Here is a 22,584-nt window from a genome sequence, read left to right as displayed (position 1 = left end):
TTCATGCTAATATCGGATCAGGACAATATTGGTATCGGCCAATGCTCAAAGCTGGGATATCAGTATCTTATCGGAAGTGAAAAGGTTTTATCGGCACACCCCCAGTAATAATACCACACAGCATAATAATAAACTTTTTGAATTAAAGAGTTGAAATAAACTTTCTATGATATTCCACATCAGTTAGATTCTAGATGTGCTAGGGCCGAACGATAAAACTGAAAAACGAATCACGATACAAGGGATTCCATATTACTAGTCGACACTGATAAGTACTGGTTATTTTTTAAGTTTTAAATATTTGAAAGGCTGCCAAACTGGTGACGTGACCTTTTCCCGTTTTATCCAAGGTTTCCTCTCCAGCTACTGAACTCATTTTCTCTTTCACTCCACGTCTTTCTTTACATTTTCAAGCATGTGGCATGGTGGCCAAACATGAAACTGTTGCTAGGTAACCAAAGAGTGAATGAGTTGATGCCATTAACCTTGCTTAGCTGGCAGTGATGAGCAGCTAAAGCCTTTAGTCTGCCTACATCTCCCAGAATGCTGTGCAGTTCTGAATCACAGTTCGTTGAAAATTCAGACTATTATCTGTTGATACTGATCATGTGTCTATCACAAGACATATTATTATTGATCTATTGACCAGTAGTAAAATGCACGTATCAGTATTTATATAATTTCTGAATTAGATTTATTTATATTACAAAATTTGTATGCTGTAAAAACCTGGGGGGGAAAAATCACTTAAAAGGGCTAAAGAAATCCAGACACCCTCCCTGCCTTATCATGCGGTTAAATTCCCTCTTCTCGCAGCAGCCACACAGGATGCTACTGACTGCTGCCCTTGGGTGGCTGAAAACGAGGCCTTTACCACCCAACGCCAAGCCAGAGAGGCAAAGTGCTGACACGAGCAGATAAGAGAAGGAAGAAAGACGAAGATTAAAGCGCAGTTTCATTATTAATAATTAAGGGAAAGGATTTATTATAATGAATTAGGAGTTGTCTTTATCTACTCTTTATCTCCCCATCACGCTACTAACACTTTTACTTCCCTCATACACACATACACACATGCATGTCGCCCACACTGCTATCGGTGTTTGTGTGTGACATGACCCCTACCTGCTCCGTGGGCTCCATATTGCCACCATGCTGGCTCCACGCATGGTTCTTCCGCCCCTGCTCCCCTCGTCCAGCACGGGCGGTCTCGGCCCTGCGTGCCGGGGCAATATGGCCACGCTGCACTGCATGCTGGGACGCGGCCGCGAGCCCAGAGCCCCGCGCCGCGGAGCCAGATGCCCGCTCAGGCGAGATCGAGATCTGCCCCTGGCTCGGCAACACGACCGACCGCGGGTTCGTGTCGGTTCGGTCTTGTGGACACAAAAATGTTACGCTCACCGCCTGTTAAACGAGGTTTACAGAGATTTACAGAGGTTGCATTTTCTATGTATCTAAAGGGGAGGATTTTTCCTTAATGACTAAACGTACTCAAATTAAAGGTTATCTACATTTTAGCGAGTAATATTATAAAGCCATAGTCGACTTTTGCACTTGTAAGCCAGGCCTCCTCAGTTGAAGACAGACTTTAAGAAGCCAGTTATGAATTACATAACCTTCACCTACAGCTGCAGTGCAGCGAGTTTAAATGGAAAACCAGTCCTTGTTTGCGCGACTCTCCGCTGCAGTCTCGTCTCCGTTTGGTGAGTCACCACACCTGCGCTGCTTTCGTGCATCCTGGAAGTTATTTCCGGATGTGGATTCATGCCTTTTCCCCCTTGAATTCCTGTTTTTCCTCCACGAGTTTCTAGCACCAGCTTACGTACCTCAGACAAGCACTAATGCTGTAGCTTTAAAAAAAAAAAAAAAGGAAGCGTGCCCCTCATGGCAGTAAAAACTTTCTCTCCAGCTGTGCCCTGTGCTCCGTCATCTACTTTAAACAAATACGTCTTTCCTTCTGGCCCGTCGGCACGCCGCTTCCAAGAGCGACGAGTGTATTAGTCGGGGATGCTTATTATTACAAGCGTGAAAATGGCAGGCGTTTTTAACAATTACCTATGAAAACAGGTATGCGGGACGGGTCAGTTGAGTTTCGGCGCCCTGTTGTTAAAGGACTAATTACAAACAGTTGAGTCAAGGTTGCTGCTGTCAGTCAGGCTCTCAACCTCTGGCCTTTATGGTGGAGTGTTTGTTGAGGTGTCTGCAGACCCCATGCAAATATGAAAGTGGATATCAGGTTCATAAAGATGGGAAGATGTGCTAAAAAGGTAAATTAATAGTTGTGCTACACAGCAAAAAACACTGCCCCATGTGTGTAAATTAGAACATCCTCAAACAGTAATATTTATTTCAGGGGTGAAATTGAAAAACCAAAAGATAACTGCTGTCATTTTTAAAGTAATATTCTAATTTCCAAAAAATAACCAAACTATAATCTTGATCTTCAACAACTGTAAGCTGTAGTCGTTAAAATTAACAGTAGTAAACATGAAATACATCAAGAATCTACATATGCTTAATAAATTTGAATGAGTAAAATCAAACATAATTCAAAGATATGCACCTCTACTGTAAAAATAAAGGGGCCATATTATAGGTTTTCCAGCCACACAGTATCAATCAAGTAACTCTGACACCTTCAGTTGTTATAAAAATGCTGGATATTTCAAATATGACTCAATGGAAATTTGATTTAGTCGAAATTGGGCGTCTGTCTCTAAAAATAACTCCTGCTCTTTCTGAAACTCTGCCTTCAGGAAGTCATCACAACATGGCTCCTCTATCGAACCTTTAACAATGTTTTTATTAGAAGTAGCTCATGTCATGAGCTCTGCATATCTGCTGAGATATGAGCTCAGCATTTCTGTTTGCTAATTACAGCTGGGTAGTCTGAAGGAGCCAAGTAGGGAAATCGTGTGGGAGGGATGGTCTCTGAAGCAGAAGCTTGGAAGCAGCAAATCAGAGGAGGAGCTTTGTCCTTGTAGGCGGAGCTAGGTCCACCCAGGTGTTTTGCACGGTTGAGTGGTTGCCAAGGGAGATTAAAGGATTTCTCAAACATGCATGAAAGAATCAAGGCGACACTCCAGGTATGTTTTTGATGATGGAATAACATTATAACATAGCGTAATGCTCAAAAAGTTGATTTTACATAAAACGGCCCCTTAAAACAAACATACTTGAAAGAGAAAAATGATGTAGTCAAGCAAAATGTCACCAGATCTAAGCTGAGAATTCCAGTTACGACTCGATTGAATTTCTCCTTCATTAAAACCCGACTTCCTCCTGAGGGGGCCTTCATTCTTCGCCGCGCTGGTTAACGCGACACATTTCAGCTGATTGCCGTAACCTCTCCGCATCCCACCCCTCCTTTTATAATCAGGACAACCCTATTGTTCTCGTGTGAATGAAAACGACTCGGCGTGTTTGACGCGCAGCGCTCAATCAAAACGGGAAGCGTCGAAAGCTGCACCGCACAGCCTCAGACGCTTCGCGCACGTGAACTGGAAACGTCAGATCGGATCCGTGGAAGAAGTCGGCGTGGCTCGAACTGCTCGCTCCAGCGACGTCAAACAGGGCCGGTTCTCGTAAACCTGCGCGGACGTGTGTTCCTCGTGACTCTGTGACAGCACACACACACACACGCACACCCCTACACTCACACACCCATACACACACGGAGATAAAAGGACAAAAAAGCCCTCATCTGCGCTCAGTGCCTGCAGTTAGGAGTGCTGGTGTGACTGAGACAAAGACCCAGTTGTGTCACTTCCTAACAGTTCAGCCCTACCTCTCTCTCCCCCTCTCTCTTTCCCAGAACCTGTCAGGTAGTGGGAGTTTGGCGTCTCACCCTTCCTCCTTTTCGATTCGTCTTCCTCCCTCTCCGTCCCCCCCTCCTCCTCCTCTGGGGGGTAGAACAATGTAAGGGACTAATATTAGCTTTTTATTTAAACAGATCTGACCAGCGCCACCCAGCAGTGTCCGCTCTTCATTAGTGCAAAGTGATTGTATGGAGACACCGTGTCCTAATTTCCTACAGGTAGTTTTTCAGCGGCTTCCCGTTGATGGATGGACTCCGAGAGGGAGGGGAAGTTGCTTGAGAGAATACGGGTTAAGGCTTACTGGAACACTGCGGGTTTTTGTCTGATGATTTTTTTTTTTCCTCATCAAACATTAAAACTTATTCGATTCAAAAAGTACTTTGTTAATCCCAAAAGATCTACGGTGACAAGTAGGAAGCGGCGAAGCAGAGCAGGATTCAGCTCCGTCTCTCTCTTTCCAGCCACGCAGCCAGGAAAAAGATTTAAAGCAAAAGCAAAGGAGGTGGGCCAGCGGCGCTTGTCAACGACGGACGGGGTCATCCAAGACATTTTGCTTTGAAATCTCATCTCCATTGCCATACAGTATCGCCATCTGCAACAGCTCTTTGAAGATTTTCCTTTGGGAGAAATAAAGTATTATTTGATTCTGTTTTACAACTTTTTCTTCATGTTTTTCAGCCTCAATCTTAAAAGGTTGCCTGTGTTCAGCACCAGTCATAATGCTGCCTCCACCGTGCATCACTGTGGGACAGTTTGTCCGGGGCCTTGTGCAGGAATTGGTTCCATATATAAAACATCAGAGATTTTAGTTCTGATCCATGTCACACAGCTCTATCATATAGTAAGCTAACAATACAAATCATGAGGAGTTGACTTTTTTTTCTTTGTTGTTTTTTTAAATCAACATCCGTCAAACTTCTTAGATATCTGTCTGAAATCGCTCTGTGTTTTTGGTCCCAGGCAGATTTGGCTAAGTGGAGTCTAGCATAGCCAACAGCTAGTCAGGCCTTCCTCTCCTCTTCCTCCTCCTCTCTACTTTTGACTAACAGATCTCCCAAGTGTTCTAAAAATACCTGGTGAACAGGGCTGCAGCGATGGTGATGAAACTGCCTCTCTGACACTGTCCCACTGCAATCCATCTCTCCACCGCCTGCCAGCCAGCATATGTTTGCAATTGGCTTCCCCCAGCAACCCCCATTGCCTCTCAACTCCCCACCCCTCAGCAAACTGGTCCCCAGTTGCCTGTTCGGATACCCCCCAACCCCCCCACACACACCCTCTCCACCCGTTCCTTACACACTAACACACACATCACACATACACACATGTAGGCGCATGCACAATTCCCCATCCGCTCCCTCTCGCCGTCTCTCCTTCTCCCTCAGCAAGCGTCCTAGTCTCCAGGTCTGGGCTTTCAAAACCGGTGCGGTTATCAATCACTGAACCGGCTCTGTCTCGTACACCTACATGCGCGCGCACACACACACGCACACGCACACACACACACTTCCTCTCTTTCTCAGTTTCCTTCTCTTCTTCGTTTCGTCTCCAGTCTCTCTTGTCTTTCCATCCCTCCATCTCCGTCTCTCTCCCCGTCTCACTCTTCCAATCCTGTCGTCCTCTGCCTCCTCTTGCACATTTGCCCAAATTTGTTCCACTTAATAAGCCCTCCCCAATGACCTTGCGCTAATTAAGCTGCACTGCGTTGGAAATATGATGGTTAATTAATGATGAGATAAATTCTGTCTGCAGGACTGTCAGAAAAATGATGACACCGTGTTTTACAGGTTTAAATAGAACAAACCTTGTGGCTGTCCTCTCTCAAAGAGAGACGCAGGAGTGTGGGTGTGTGTGTGTCTGCATGTGTGGGTGTGTGTCAGCATGTGTGTGTCTGTGTGTGCAATTGAAGAGAGGAGGAGGTTGTGGTCATTTTCAGAAAGAATCTGCAGGCCAGGGTGGCTAATGTTTTCACATGTAGGTATGTTTTTTAATTCTATTCCCTTTTTTTTTTTTCAAAAACACTGATTAAATCAAACCGCTGGGAGTCTCCAAGCTGCTCTGTGAACCTTGACCTTGTATATTAAATCTGCTTTTTGGGCAAATTTTCCCCAACATGCAACAGCTGAGTCTCTAGTGACATCAGTGTAAATTTATCTCAGTAAAATCTGACATTGTTTTGGTTGATTAAGGTCAGTGAAGATATCACTACTTGTTCTTTTCTTACTATTTAAAGTCTAACTTTGAATAGTTATTTTTGACTTTGATTTTGTAACTTCCTTGTACAGGGAAGATAAACCTGTTGTGGTTTCTCATCGGGCCTGTGGGGCAGATCAATCAGGGCAGACTCAGTTTAGTTTCCCAAACTTCTTTGAAACTTTACATCATCTTGAAGGTTTGACTTGATAGTCTTTTGTCCAGGAACTTTGATTTCCAGCTTAAGTTTGGCTCCATTTTTGCTCTTTTTGTTGTTTATATTGATTTTCACTTACTTATGGAAATGTCTGCATGAAGCTTTTTTTCTACTTAATTTTCTTCCTCTCACACTTATTCAGGCAGGAAATAATGAAAGCTAATTCCAGTCCAGTGCAGATAATGTAGGAAAACTACACAACCCATATCAATATTGAATTACATTCAGTTTGGTGGAGGTGACAAAGTATTTGCAGACTCTAAATTAGCTGCAGAAACTGCCTACTTGTGTATTTTTTCATAGAACGTCTATAAAACATTCAAAAGAAAATGTGACTTAGGAAGTTACTTGACATACGTACTATTGACTGGTGTTTGAAAACCAGCCAATTGAGGAGCTGCAGGGTTTCTGCAGGTTTCATCAACTCAAATTTAAGTCTTGTTAAGACCTCTTTAAGACCACTGTCAAAGGAACAGTCATGTATCTCCACAAAAATGTATGAACTTGTCCACCTAAAGTGGTGATAAATTTGCACTTACCCAGGATAAATGCAAAAAAGCTTGCTAGCTAGCTAGCTGTGACTAGGAAGCTAGCAAAGAAGTTCTCTGCGTGCAACTTGGCAAAACAGATAACTCTTGCGAGAAAAAAAACAATACATAGTTTTTAAAGGTGTAGTTAGGATTACATTGTCCTCTTTGAGGTGTAAAAGCTAATGTTCCCACAGGTTTTATTCTGTTAAAGACCGCTTGTTTAGATGCTACAAGGTTGGTGCAGAAGTTATTGTGTGTAGAATTTTGCAACCACAACAACTAGTCTTTTTTTTGCTAAATTACAAAATCTTCAATATTATCAGAGTTGGTTGCAGGTGGTAATTATTCATAGAAGCCCGCTTCTTCATATTAGATGGGTTTTAACTGTTCTGACATAAGGAAAGAGGGATTTGAAAAGCAAAACGTCACTGCATTTGGGAAGTCACAAAGGGTAAATGTATGTTTTGGAAGTGGAAAAACGGAAAAAATGTCCTGCAACCTGTAGAGAAACGGGGGTTACAGCATCCAAACTGTGGATGAAACAGACCTGCAGCAGCTAAGGAGACCCCGGATGTGTTGCCACGTAATCCAGAGCAGCAGCTGACAGTAGGATTTTAGCTGATAACGTCTGAAAGATTGAAAGGCGTCTGGTCGGACCGCTCGCTGCTATATCTGAAGCCACTTGTCATGTCTAATACAGCATGTTGTCAAAAGTATCAATTTTGGTTACGGAGAAATGAAAAAAAAAGCAACAAAAAAAACACGTCTGTTTCTATTTTAGCAGCTCGCTTGACAGATTGAGAGGTGTTTAACGTCTCATTTGGGCTTGTCAGTGTTTCGGGGGGTGGAGGGAAGGATGCTTCACAACTTCATCTGCTCAGCGCATACACACACACACACACATTCTGACAGCAGGACTCTGTCTCTGATAGACAGGGCCGAGCGAGTGAGGCATTCCACATGCGCAGCAAACCCCACACTCACATCCATAGACAGAAATGGGGAAAAGCAACATCATTCATCCTTAATTCAAGGGAGAAAGATGAGGGAGAGAGGGAGATAAAGTTTGACAGAAAGGGGGGGAAAAAAAAGATGTAAGCAAAAGACGGAGACAGACAGCAGACAGCCATTTAACTCATTAGGGAGTGAGAGGATTTCATGTTATATTTAGCTGGAAATTTAACTAGCAGGGAATTTGAGTTTGAGAGCTTGCAGAGGCTCCGGCAGAGTTTGCTGCAGTCATCCTCCAATATCTTGAGGTCACTATTTTAGGATAGCGTGTAAAGAAACAACAGAAAAGCAGAGCAGTTCTACGGGATCAAGCCGAGAAACACATCGAGGCTCTCTCCGTTTCCTTAAAACACGTTCGTTCTAAGTAAAGCGTAATTCTGAATGCAGACAGTGACTTATAAAAAAATGCAGCCGCGTGCGTTTGATTTACCTTTCTTTACGCTGCCCGACTCCGTGTTTTCCCAGCAGGTGGGTATTGAGGTGTTTCTTCATCACAAAGGCCCATCTACAGAAAAAAAAACAACAAAAAAAAGCTGAAAACAAAAGCACAAATTCAGCACCAGAGTTAACAGCAGAATACAATCAAATTTTACTGCAGGATCAAAGCCAGAGCTTTGTGATAAAAGAGTAAAACAAAAGCGCTCTATTTGCCAAGGTCAAATATGCATACTGCAATTTAGACGAAAGCGATCGCTTTCAAAATACGCAAGAAGTGAATTAAAACACATTCGTTGCTTAGATTCTTTAATTTTTTTAACAAGAAAAAACATTTTAACAAATATTTACTGTAGGGTGGGATTACTAGAGCGGTTATTGCAGTCAGTATCCAACTTGAAGAAGGTAGGACATTTACTGTCCATGATCTCTCTGATTAGCCATGCTTTAATAAAAGAGAAAACAATATTAATGAACTCTTTAAGGTAATGTATGCAACCCAAACCGACCTGCTGCTAATGAATTTTAGCACAATCAGAAGCACAAAGTTTGAGTCTGTTGACTTATTCGGCACCTTTTTGGTGGTGTTTTGTGTGGGTCTCGCCCCGAAACACGAGTGTTCCACCTCCACCAATACACTCGCTCTCACACATGTGCAAGAATTTAAATGCACATGTATCAACAGAACACGCAATCGCACGCACATAATCAAAACCCAGCAGAGTGCCGTTGCTAGACAGTCACCACAACGTCCCGACTTTGTCGAGGGCCCCGAGTTTAGCGTGTCTCCGAAACAGCTTATGAAAACATAATGAACGGATGACAGGAATAACTACTCTGACATCCAAGCTGCTTCGCCAGTGTTTTCATCCCCTGGCCCTTTTCATTTAGCACCCATCACTTCCCATTATTGTGCCACGGAAAGACAATGACCACATCTGAGAGCCGGGGACGGCGCAACGACCAAACATGAAAGCGGGCGAGGGAGTCGAACCGGCAGCTGCGCGGCTGGCACTGTCGCTGCACAAACTCAGTGCCTCCCTTTCCTTCTTTTCTGGATGTTTTTATTATTTTTCTTCTCCCCCTCTCCTTCTTCCAAGTCGACCGTCGTTCTATTTCTTAGCTTTTGAAGCTTTCCTTCTCGCTCGGTAGTCGTGTTTTGTGAAGCAAAAGCATAATTATTTCACCATTTATGTCGGTATGTCAGTTTTCGCTTCTCTTTCCCCCCTTCCAACACACACTGCAGTGTCCTCCATGGCCCTGGAGTCCCGTCCGTCACGGAGGCCCCCGAGGCCGACTCTAACTAACACCATCATATAAATATTCAAACATGTTCCACTGTTTTGCCTCATTATCGTCACTCTAGATCTTCGCAATCCTCTCCAACTCAATCCGTCCACCCATCCAGAGTGATGCCTCAGAGTTAAACCCGGGAGCTAGCTAGTAAATTTCACTGTGTTCCAGTAAGGGAGACCGGCAAGATCAAAATGCCGGGCTTCGCTTTTGACCGATGCCATCGTCTATAAATAAATATGCAAGCAAAATTAAGATATTTCTGGGAGGAGGTGGTGGGGGCGAAAAATAGTTAATCAATATCATGTTTGAGGGAAAAATCGGAGTCTCTGGAACACTTCGCTCGTGCCTGTTTAAGTCGTAGTGTTTAGACATGAAGGGAAAAAAGAGCTTGCAAACATTCCTGTTAATTATGTATTACAGCTGTCCTTCATAAACCTAATTACAGAGTGCTGAAAGGCAACGGGGGCAATTTGCATATGCGCATGAAAGACAAGACATATGCAAAATATGATTTTAATTAGCATTCTTTGATAGCGAGGGGTACAAATCAAACTGGCGTGTTGTGAGATTTTCATCTCGGCTTCTTTTTTTTTTTTTTTTTTTAAACAGGATTATTCTCGGAGTGGCACCAGCGCGACATGGCTAATGCCCTGTGGAAGCACCTGGCACGTACGGAAACGGCGACGTGCGTTCATATTCATGAACGTGCACGGCGCTAGGCAACCGTGCATAACTGGAAGTGGAGAACGCGCACAAAGGGCGATTACACGTTCACAATTAGTTCTTCACCATGTGATTATCTTACACACACACACAAAATGTGGGCTGCAGACACACAAACACACAAGGGCAGAAAAATGGTTCTCCTTCCTCGCGAAAAGACATCTACAAGTACCCAATCTCTCATGCACGCACTAACACAGAGAAGGATCCCGTATCTAAATGTTATGGGGCCAAATCCATTTGTTTAAGGCAGTGTGTAATCAGCCCCCTGCCCACGGTGTGTGTGCATCCTCCGCCATCCAGGTCAAGGCCTCAGCTTGTCGTCCCGCTGCCTTGGGCTGCATCATCAGCCCCAACCATCAGCCTTGATGGTTATTGTAACAAAGGGATACTTTAACATGCCATTCATCCATATCAATTCTCTTCCCCCTCATGAATTGAACTAATAAGGCTGTGCCTCTGCCCTCCAGGGATGCTCATAATATCCATTGCGGATATGAAAAGAAAAAAAAGAAAAGAAAAGAAAAAATGAAAAGGCAGAAAGGAAGACGGAGGCTCTGGCGTTCCACGTTCGACTTTCCCCTCAGACTAATCGGCGCTCCACAGCTCGTTAGGTCCGTGACGTGCCGGAGCTTTACCGATAAGCAGGGGAGACACGGCTCAATTACCCACAGTTACCATCTTTCTCTTTCTCTTCCCACCCGCCGCCTGACGATGAAGAGATAACTTGTCAATATTTGATACAAACAACTTCATTTGCCTAATGGGGTTCCTGGATAGGCCCGTCCACAGGTCTGCTGCAAGGAATGAAAGATCTAAGAAGAGAGGCCTCAAGCCAGACTGGGCTTAGGGCAACCTGAACACCACACCCACAAATCGGGCGCATGTCCATTAGGCGTTCAACATGGCATGCCGGGAGATGGAGGAAGGGCGTTCAGGGTGTATCTCACAAAGTTTTGCTACAATTTGTTATGCTGGTTTCTTGAAGTTTCACTGTAATTGTAGCCTGGTAAAAACCAGCCCCTTGTTCTGCGCCATTTGCTTTGTACAGAGGGTCTGGAACCTCTGCTATGGAGACATGGTTTCTTCCTGGAGGCAAGGACTCAAGTTTTAAATTTTACCTAACTGCTAATGTGCCAGATGGATGCTATGAAGCTTACTGAAAATCCCTGCGTGTAAACAACCATCCTCCACTGCGAAAAGAGAAGAGCTGAGCTGAACGAGATGGATGTTAATGCTAACTCAATGTCTGGATGGATTTGATCACTTCCTTTGCTGCCATTGCTAATGCTACAGGCAGACTACTCTAAAACAGAAAATCAAAGTCAACATTCACAACTTCTCCAAGTTCTGTTTGCTGATTGGCCCGATTGATATTTTACTGGAGAAATCAACTTCAATGGGAGAAAGCCGACACTGTCTGTGATGGCCAGGATCATGCAATTGTAATCTTTGGCTTCTGGGACAGGCAGAGCTGCATTACTCTGCGCTCCATACATAAAGAGGAAAACCCTGATCAATTTGAAACTTTATCTGGCATCATATTTACTATACTTTATTTTTATTTTTTTAAAGATTTTTTTGGCTCTAGTGGCCTTTATTTGATAATTAATTGACAGGAAAGTGGGTAATGAGAGAAGGGGGAAGACATGCAGCAAAAGTCGCCAAGGCCGGGAATCGAACCTGCGACAGCTGCGTCAAGGACTAAGGCCTCCATATGTGGGTTGTGCGTAACCCCTGCGCCACCACATCACATCCTTATTTACAGTCATTTTAATCATATAAATAGAATGACAAGATATCTTAACACTTTAGGGGCCACAGTTTTGTGAAACCATGGTAACGGCAAGCGGCACATGCCAAGACTCAAATCTGCAGCGTTTTCTATACTCTGGCCCTTGCCTTCCTCCACAGTCTGGGCTTTCTCCCACTGACTTCTCTCTAGTAGAATTTCTACCGGGCCAGTCAGTGATCAGAAGGGGAAGCTGTGAACAATGACGTCCATTTTCTGCGCCGTTTTCGAATTGTAGTTTGCCTGGAGTTTTAGCAATGGCAGCGGAGGAAGCGAACGAAGCCGTTCAGTCCATGTTGGACACGCTTCCAAATAACAAATTAACATCAACATTCATCTGGTTCAGCTCTGCTCTTCTCCCATAGCAGAGTGGGAAGAGGCGATTTCTGGTCACACATTGAACTAACGCATTACACATGTCAAGGACAAACGTTAATGAATGGGTAACATTTAAACTCAACAGAGTCCACACCTCCAGGAAGCAATCGTTTCTCAACAGCAGAGAGTCAAGACCCTGTGTACGAAGCAAAGTGTCGTACAAAGGCTGGTTTTTACCAGGTTAACATTCTTCTAGTAGTTGCCATTATTTTCTCTATGAAAATTAAAAGAAATTGAGTTGTGATGCTTTCATTGTTTACCATCTAAACACCTCCCAGTTAAAAGTTAAAACACATATCCAACAGGGTCTTCAGGCCATAAAGGGATCCAAAAAGTCATCAGATGCAGGTTTGGCTTTACCGTCAGCGGGTCGAGTTGCCGACAAATCTCAGTAAGGAGGAGCAGTTCGGCTGGGGGAAGATGAAAGTGCAGGTGGATATGAGCTCTGAAGTTATGGGACTATGTTTCAGCTCTTTTCGATGAACATGCACACACACACACACACACACACACACACACACACACACACACACACACACACACACACACACACACACACACACACACACACACACACACACACCTACTCCCACAGTGGTCCGCTGGGCCCCAAAGAAATGAGTGTGTGCGGGCTCATCTAGCCTACTGTGTCAGTCCTAATGACGGCCCCCACCTGCTGCTTTAATGTCACAGCTGGATCGCCCTCCATCCTTCACTGACTCTGACTGCCATCAGCAGCAGGTAGCTCCCCTCTGCATCCTCCCACCTCCATCTCGTCTGCCATCTCCCGTTCCTTCATCTCCCTCACTTCCATCTTCTGCCTCTGCGAGCTCTCGTCTCGGCTGAGCCTCCTTCCCCATCCATCTCCCTCCACTCCACATCGCCTCTCCGTTTCTACATCCTTTGGGCCGTACCTCCTTTCACTTCCTCATCCCATTTCTGTCCATCTTTTTATCCGTCTATTATCAAATTTTTTATTTTATTTTTTTCTTCCCCACTCAATTTGGAGTAACTCCATATTTAGAACAAACTGGGGAAATTTGGGAACTCAGAACAATTTGAAGTTGTAAAAGCACCGGGCCCCTTTACAATTAACTTGACAATTCTCTGTTGCTGTAGGAGACATGCTAGATTTATAAAAGCATGCAGTCGCATACTATATTTAACACCGAAGAGAGAAGGAGGGATGAAGGAAGGGAGGGGGATCCGTGAAATGAAACAGCACATCCCACAACGTCACCGCTAATTCACTCTTCAGAGCAAACGAAAGTTGCTGCCTTCTTGTTTATTTATTTATTTGGGTTTTTTTTTTTATAAAGTCATCCCGGAGAAGGCGGAAAAGCTGGAGGTAAGTTGACACGTCTAATCTGAGAGACGGTGACAGGCAGGTGAATTGACAGAAGAACAGAAACCAACACTTGGCTGACAGCAACCCCGGAGCGCCGAGACAGCTGCCGACATGTCAGACAGACACACAAACAGACAGGAACATGTAGTCGAAAGATAAGACTTTTATTGACAGAAGAGAGCGGCGGCTGCTGCTGCTTCTCTGATGGAGACGGAAGATGGGCACACGTCGAGACGGAGGATCTCACGAAAGACTGTGGGGGAGGGGTGGCGACGGGATAGAGACGAAGTTTCAGGCTCGCTTTGATAGATGTTCAGCGGGCGGGATGGATGGGTTGGAACCGCCGCAGACGTGAAGAGGAATTTGCCAATACGTAGCAGACATGGAGGCCGATGGAAAGATGGAGGACAGGAAATGAATGGCGATTCGACATGCGGAGCTTCTCCTGGCCGTTGAAGTTTTTCGAATTTTGTCTCTTTGCACTGATAATCTTTGATGTGCTGCACTGGGATTTTATTTGATAGACCAACCCAAAGTACAGGACAACAATTATTCCAATAAAAAGGGAATAATTGCCTATTTTAAAACAAACTTTTTTCTAATAAGAATCTAAAAAGTGAGGCCTGTCTTCATGTTCAGCCCTTTGAGTTATGCGGTTGTCCTGTCGGTATTTTGCACATTACACCCATTAATAGATTAAAAAAGAGGAACAAAGAAAGAAAATATATTTGTACGCATCCACATATGCACAAATATTTACAAAAAATATATATACAGTAAGTAAAAGACATTTTCTGAGTCATTCAGTTCATTTTGTGTATAATTACACTGTATTCAGACATAAACAAGAACGCATTTAGTCTCAAAAGAAATGAAAAGAATCATGTTTTGTCCCACTTTGAACATTCAGACAAATTAATTTTTCTTCTTTGCAAAATAGATCTAGCTCAGTAACGTTGAATACAGAGCAGCTGTCAATATCACACTCTAAGAATCGGATCTAGATATTGGCTGGGCCATTTCACTGTAGGTTTAGGGTCATAATCCTACTGGAAGTCTCAAGTCATCTATAGGCTTTCTTCCAGGATCACATAGTTTATGTCTCCATAAGCTTCCTACTTTGAGTTTTAATGGTAAAATATTAAAACCATGTTTGTTTCTTTATATAGATGTGTCACATACAATCCCAATAAAATACATTAATGGGACAGTATCACTCAAAATGGGCTTTTTTGAGCTCAATATATAATATTACTTCTTCATCAAAAACATACCAGGAGCGTTGTTTTGATTCTTTCATGTATGTTTGAGAAATTCTTTAATCTCCCATGGCAACCAGTCAGCTGTACAAAATGCCTGGCTGGACATAGCTCCGCCTTAGAAGTTTCTAAACTTCCTCCTCACAGATCACCCCTCCCCCGCTACTTCCCCGCTCAGCTCCTTCAGACTAGCCAGTGGCAATTAGCAAACCTCTGGTGGAGCTGCACATCTACTAAGCTCATTATAGCAGCTACTTTTCAGTGCAACGCTGGTGAAAATGTTGTTTAAAAGGTTAATAGAGGAGCCATGTTGTGATGACTTTCTGAAGGTGAAGTTTCAGAAAGAGCAGGAGATTTTAAAGAGACAGGGCCTATTTCAAGGTGTTAAATTGCAAAGTCAAATTTCTTTTATATACCATATTTGATATAGATATATATATCTAACTAGAGGTAATGCTTACTTTATTGTGCTATAAAATGACACTATGTGCCAGGAAAATACATAAGACTGCCCCTTTAGAGTGTTTGTCTTCTAGGGGGAAAAACTCTGAGCTGGGGGAGTCTGAGTTGTTGTCGCTTTGTTTGACCGAAGCAGGAAACGACGGCGCATCAATACCGCTCGGACTCCAGAGGGATCCACTTATGCAAACATCCTGTAACCTTAACGGACATTTTGGAGGAAAATAAATGAATAAAGCATCCGAATTGATTGTGTTTTCGAGCGCGAGCCGGAGGAAAGCGAAGCACTTGATCTATTCTGAGATGATCTTGATAAAAATAAAAGGGGAGGCAAAGTGGCTCTCTGACGACTGATCAACGTCAAGGCTCTCAGTGAAACAGACACCTCTCACTTGTGACGCCGTCGCTCGTGTGTGTGTCTTTCTCTCTCTCTCTCTCTCTCTCTCTCTCTCTCTCTCTCTCTCTCTGTGTGTGTGTGTGTCCTCTAGTCTTAGAGGAGGTACATAAAAAGCTCACTTTGCCTCTCCGAAGGGGTTTTTGGATCATCTGCTGAGGCAGGTGATGGGGCTTGACGGATTGATTGAGGCGAAGTTCTCATCGACGGTGGCAGCGCCCCATAGAGTTTCCCGGCTCCAGTGCACACTGTTCCATTAAAGGATCATTTAGGGGAGGGAGGGGCGGCTGGGTTCCACCTGCACTTATGCAGAGCACACCCTAATGCGAGATGAAACACACATTTTCAAGCTACAGGAAGGGAGACGGCGAGAAGAAAAGGAATCCGTCCCCTTCCCGACAGCGCATTCCCATCTTCAAGAGGGAACAGCGATTGATGAAGTAATCCATTATTGATATCATCATCGTTATAAGCCGATGGCAGTTTCAGCATCACGGACCCCCCCTCAACCCCCCACCACACACGCCCCCAGCTCCGAGCGTCAGAGCCCTGTTTGCATATTATGCTCCTCAGCTTCATTATATTTTCTAATTAACTGCTTTAATTTGGGGTCTGAATCCTAAGTGAGAGGAGAAACTTGAAAATGCTGAACAAGAAAGAATAATACTGTATTTTGTGTCAAGATGAAAAGAGGTGTTGGGGAAAAAGAAAGAAAGGGGGGTTGGGGGTGATGGTAGGTGGGGGGGGGGGGGGGGGTTACAAAAGCAGCTAAAGCACTTTTCAAAATAGATTTCCAAAAGCTGGCATATTGTGTGGTATCAGCACAAACATGATCTACTTTTATAGATTAAACAAAAAAAAAAAAAAAAAGGGGGGGGGGGGGGGGGGGGGGCTGGAGAGAAGGAAGTGCTGTGAAGACGGAGCACGTCCTGAGAAACATTTCCAGTGAAATACATAACAAGGGAAAATGATGCGGCGTTCCGAAGGAGGTGAAAAAGTCGTTTTTACACAACAAAACAAAAATGAATCAAAAATGCCCCGTGTTAAGGGCTGTTAGCTTCTGCCGCTAATGCATCTTTCTTTCTCTTTCATTCCTCTCCTCTGTTCCCCCCTCTCTCTCTGCAGTGCAGTTAAAGATATGAAAAATATATGTGCCTTTCCTTTTTTCCTACCCCCCACCACCTCCCTTCCTTCTCCTCCTCTCTCCTCCACCGCGCCGTGTTAAATCATTAAAGAGAAGTCCTGCTCATTATCTCTCTAAACAAAACTTCTCTTAAACCAAATAAATCACCGTTGCGCCGCGCAGCTAACAGCCGTGAAGGGATAAATTACAAAGCGCCTCACTGGCAGCGCTGGTATTTTAAAAAGCTTGCTGCACAATTTCTATGATGTGCAGTAATTTGTAATGCAGGTTCGCCTTATGCTCAGTTCGCTCGGCCTCTTCAGGTGTGTGCGGCGCACGCCGGGGGAGAGGAGAGGTGAAAAATGTGCCGTTCCGCGCGCTTTCAGTGTTATCGGGCCGAATTAGTTTAACGATATTTTCATAAAGTGGATGAAAATTCGCCAGAACCCGCAAAAATAGAGAGAGAGAGAGACAGAGAAGCGCAAGCTATCACTGGAGGGACTCGGTGCCGCCTTTGAAAAAGAGCTGTTTACTTTTTTTTTTTTTTTTTTTGGATTGAAGGACAGAGCTTCGCATGAACACTGCTCCCAGGAGTGAGCAGTTTGCGTGGATGTAAAACAGAAAAACATTTAATCATTCATGATTTATGAAAGAGTTCTTCGGCATCGCGGGATCCAAATAAAGGACATCTCGACGCGCTTCGTTTGAGAAGCCTCTCTAAGCTGAAGTACTGACGCTGTTGAAGGAGCCTTCGTGAAAATCTTCCAGTATGAGAAGGACTGACTTAACACGAACAAAAACAACAAAAATCCAAACAACACTGTCAATTAGAATATCCGGACATTAATTTCTGTGGTCCAAGATCACCGGCTAACTATTCTGGAGCCAAACTGCCACGAAAAAACACTTTTTCACAATTTCAATTGTCTAGTAGCATCATGGATCAACATATAATTTTATGTTATGTTCTTGAAAAAGATAACAGATGTGATAGAAATCTAAATGGTAAAAGCTTCATCCTGTTTATTCTTTCCAATTATTCAGAACATGTTTCCAAGTTTTAAGCAGTGGGCGTTCTAACGACTGGCCTATTTCTTTAAACACTAAATTACAGCAAAACAAACCAGAATCTCGTTCTGCTCACATTTAACAAGCCCACAACAGTAATTAGTAGTTGACAGTAGGAGCTTGAGGTTAAGGCTCCGAGGGGCCACGATAGGCCTCGAATAATGGGTGTGATCTACAGAAAGCAGATATTTATAAGGTTTTTCAAAACAATAAATTATGTTCTCCTCATCCTTCTGAAATACACTTTACCTGTTTATAAGATTATTCTTAAAGAATTATGTATTTTTCCAGGCATGTAATGCCAGAGATAGCTGAGAAGAAATTCGACTTCGCCATTTGTTGCCATAAAATTGGCCTCTGTCGCTTTAAGAAACTCCAACTCTTTCCAACACTCCGCCTTCAGCACGTCATCAGAACAATGCTCCGCCATTACACTGTCTAAATCGACTTAGACAGAGAAGCAGTTAGTATGATGAGATCAGCAGACTCCACCAGGTGTTTTCTAATTGCTGCTGAAGTGCTAATAAATGGCTAATACTAGCAATTTATAACAATAAACAATATTCCATATGCGTGAAGTCATATTAGATGTTAAATTTGAGGTCCGTCGGAAAGCTCCGTATTTTCAAGTTGATATTTATGACTTTAAGGCATTCTGATCAGAAAATCCAACCTCCAAGGCAAACAGAATGCATCAATTATCCAAATGAAACATTATCAATCATTGTCAGTCGTCTTTTTACTCACGGCCAAATGTTACAATCAGAGTTAATCATTTAAAACTTCAACAAGCAGTGGTTTCTCAATAGCTGAGTGTCCAGACCTTCTGTACGAAGCAGAGCGCAGAACAAGGAGCTGGTTTTTACCACACTGGCAGGCAACCAAACAGGTCACCAATCCCTATAACAGACAGAAGCAAAACGTATGCTCAAATTTATGTCTTTCTCCACTCGTAAACATGTTTAGGGAATGTAATTTTTCACCGTAATAAAGTTTTTCTTCCCTAATAAGACTGTTAAAGTTTCAGTTAAGCGACAGACAGCGATATCGGCACTCGCTTATTGAGCCTGGAGATGACGCCTAGTTGGCACCTAATTTACAGTTACCAACTCAAAGAACAGCAACTTTGACCACTTTTTTCCGCATGACCACTGCCATTACATCCTGCTTCATTACAACAGGAAAGCACCCCAGAAGGGCCTTCTGCCCTGTTAGGGAGCCTAATTGAGGGGAAAGACACCAGGCACCCCTTGCGACCTCTGCCCCCTTCCGAGCCCCGTCATGAGTCGTGATGAGCCTGCCGCCACGCCCTCCAACTTCTCCCGCCTTGCCACCCCCCCAGAGGGACAGATTAAACTGCATGTAACACGGGCGCACTTGGGTCCATTTACAGCAGAAACACCCGACCGCCGAGCCGGCCTCGCCCCCTACCCCTCCTGGGGAATAAAAGCAACGCAGTACCCCTCACCCCCACTTCCATAATCCAATAAAATAAAAAAGGAACATGATTTATTCAGACTGTTTACTACATAATCCTCTGAGAACAAATTAAATGTATGAAATAGACTGTAAAAAAAACCCCAAAACTGTTGAATAAGAGAAGATTAGAATTAATAATGTACACTAAAATAGATTTTAAAAAAATCCCAAAGCTGAAGGACTGTAAGCGCCTAATTCACAGCAGACACATTAGAAAGTGCTGGCAAGCCATACATACACACGAAACTGTGAAGCAAAACTGCTCTTTCCCCAATGAAGGCAGAAGAAATGTTACCCACAAAAATCAAAGACAAGCAGGTCAGCGCGATCAGACTTGAGTGATCTGAGGATGCCAAGAATCAGAGAGGAGGAGAGAGAAATGGTGGGGTGGGGGGAAAGGGAAAAGCTGGAAAAACAAAGACGGAAGACAGCCTCTAATTTCAACCGGTGTTGTTTCGGAGAGTGGTCTCGCACATTAAAAAGAACTGAAGCAACATGACAAGCGAGAGTTGGATTTCTCCCACCATAGTTTTGCAAAAGCAGATAATCCATAAAACATAAGGCCTCCGTATTGACGTTTTCCTCAGCCGGCTGAGTGAAGGGCACAGCTGGGATGTCAGGCCCGTCTGTCGGCCCGGGCTACCACTCTCATTATCTCCCCGCCTTTGTGAAGGGCGGCTAAGGTCACACTCTAAAGGAGCAAAATAAACTGCAAAGGCACTAATCTAATATTCCGCTGCACTATTAAAGGATGACTTATTAGGCGCAAAGAAAACAAGACGTGTTGAAGGGAGACGAAATTTCGGTGCAGGAAGTGGAAGTTCACATTTTCCTGGAGTGAAACATTCCTCTGCAAACGTGACATCTGTCACATTCGCCGGTTGAGGCGGGCTCATTCTGGAGTCTCCGATGGACACTTTGGGGAGCGAGTGAGAGCAAAAAAAAATTGGAATTAACAAGTCACTGTCCATGTGTTATTGTAGCTGCTGATGCCTCCTACTCAAAGTCATCACACATCTACGTTTCGAAAAAATATGTGCGCACACACACACACACACACACACACAAAAGATGTCTTTGTTTGCCTATTGCTGCCGTTGTCTTGACACCCACCATCTGCTGCCCTGACAGCGCAGAAGAGTGAAGAGAAGAGTTTCTCTCCTGTAAACTCACCGGACACCTTCCAAGCCCCCCCCCAACCCTCAAATCCTTCAGTGCGAGGCTTCGTTCCAGTGCGAGGCCCTCTTCCCCGCTATTTGACACTCATTGGCTAACGCTACAGGTTAAATCAACGCTCAGCGACTAGCAAGACACATCGGGTACGCCTTTCTGGCGTTGTGCACGGTGTCAAGCAAACACAAAGACTTCTCCGTAAAGGCCTTTTCTCAACGTTCTTTGAAAACCAGAGCTAGCTCTCATTCAGTCACGTTTTATTAATGTGTCACGGAATTGGAAGGTGGTTAAAATTGGAAAGGTCTTCAGTCAACATCCGCACACATGAAATGCGTAACGGAGAGCAAGCACTCAAAAAGTAAATTATGAAATAAATAAATAAGTAAATAAAGTGCGTTATGCAGATGAGGGTGACGAAGCCTTCATCTCGGCCTATTCCTCAACGCGCTGCCCATTCATCACCTGCACATGCAAACCGCCAGCTCTGGTCCTTAGCATATTCGCATATTCTAATGAAGGCTTGCATGCAAATGACAACGACCTTTTCGGGTCTTTTTTTTTTCCCTCCCCGAGTTCTCCCCACCCGCTTCCTTTTTTTTTTTTTTTTACAACTTTACATTAACAGGAGGGGAGTGTTGAGCAGTGGCTGTAATGGCTATTAGAGCGACAGGCTGAGTACGTGACGTTGTGATCTAGACTGAGGGACGCTGTAATTAGGCTAATCTATTACCAGACGGTGCCTGTCAGAGAGCTTTATGGCAAAGGACAGACTTGTCAGACACTTTATTTATTAAAAATGGCCGCAGAGGTTTTTTTTGTGTTTTTTTTCTTAAAGAGATGGTCAGCTAGTGGTACAGCAAAAAGTACTCAAATTGACTTGAGCTCTGGAAGGTACTAGAACCCATAGGGACTAGTGCTGTCCCTTGACCTCTGAGGTGTTACAAGTGACAGTTCGAAAAATATTAATATAGAGTATTAATGTGCATTGAACATTTCCACATCTTGTAACATTGTAATACCTGTACTAATGGTATTCTAATACTTCAAAATGCTATGGTCTAAACTACTCCATTGTAAGTTTGGTGCGTGTTTAGCGACACTGTCTTGCTGAAAGGTAACCCCTCATCTAAGGTCTTTTACAGTCTTTAAAGTATCTTCTTCCAGGATGTCCTTTATTTAGCTCTATCCATCTCTCCATTATATCTAACTATCTTTTGTGTCCTTGCTAAAGAAAAGTCTTCATATAGCATGCTGCAACCACCGCCATGGTTCCAAGGGCCGAATAGTGTATCTAGGGTGATGGGCACCCTTTCCTTGTTCTAGCAAACTAGAGCAAGGACTGCTTGAACCATGACTTTCTTTTTACCACTGTTATAAAGGCTTGATTTGTACAGTGGCAAAGTTGGTGGCCTCTCGTCTGGATATAGGCACCAGTACCTGTTGCGACCCCACTAGGGATAAGCGCGTAAGGTAATGGATGGATGGATAATTAATACTTGTCCTATCATCAAGTATTAAGAATATAGATTTGAAAGGCCGTCAAACTCTTTCAATCTTTATAAAGTTGATTAACCTTCATGTTTCTGGATTTTCATTCAAAACCAAACATTCTCCCTCAGCCTTGACATTAAATCAGGATAAACTTTCCCCATTTTCTATGAGTTAAGACTACAAAAGTGACCAAATCATAATAATAGTTTATTTGCTTACATTTTGAAGTTTGCATACATTTCATGAAAATGTGATGGTATTGCAAATAATTTGAGTCAGGTTTACAGGTTGTCTTATCACACGTTTTCAGCTCTACTCATAACTTTTCCAATTCTTTGTGATGCTCCTTCCAAACTTTGAGCTTCATTATTAATTTGTTTAACCTATTTGTGTCCAG

General features: G+C 43.6%; 1 protein-coding gene across 1 annotated transcript in view; it reads right to left on the bottom strand.

Moving 5' to 3' along the window:
- The window catches only part of znf407 (zinc finger protein 407), a 192,614-nt gene that overhangs the window by 103,115 nt on the left and 66,915 nt on the right, over nucleotides 1-22,584 (bottom strand). Inside the window, exon 5 of the mRNA XM_008432014.3 lies at nucleotides 8,200-8,274. Within this exon, the coding sequence (XP_008430236.2) occupies nucleotides 8,200-8,274 (75 nt within the window). The remainder of the gene's footprint in view (nucleotides 1-8,199; nucleotides 8,275-22,584) is intronic.

The sequence above is a fragment of the Poecilia reticulata genome, chromosome 16 (assembly GCF_904066995.2).
Source record: "Poecilia reticulata chromosome 16, P_reticulata-male-v2, whole genome shotgun sequence".
Taxonomy (NCBI): domain Eukaryota; kingdom Metazoa; phylum Chordata; class Actinopteri; order Cyprinodontiformes; family Poeciliidae; genus Poecilia; species Poecilia reticulata.
Note: the sequence above shows the minus strand (reverse complement) of the source record. Positions and strands in the feature narration are given on the sequence as shown.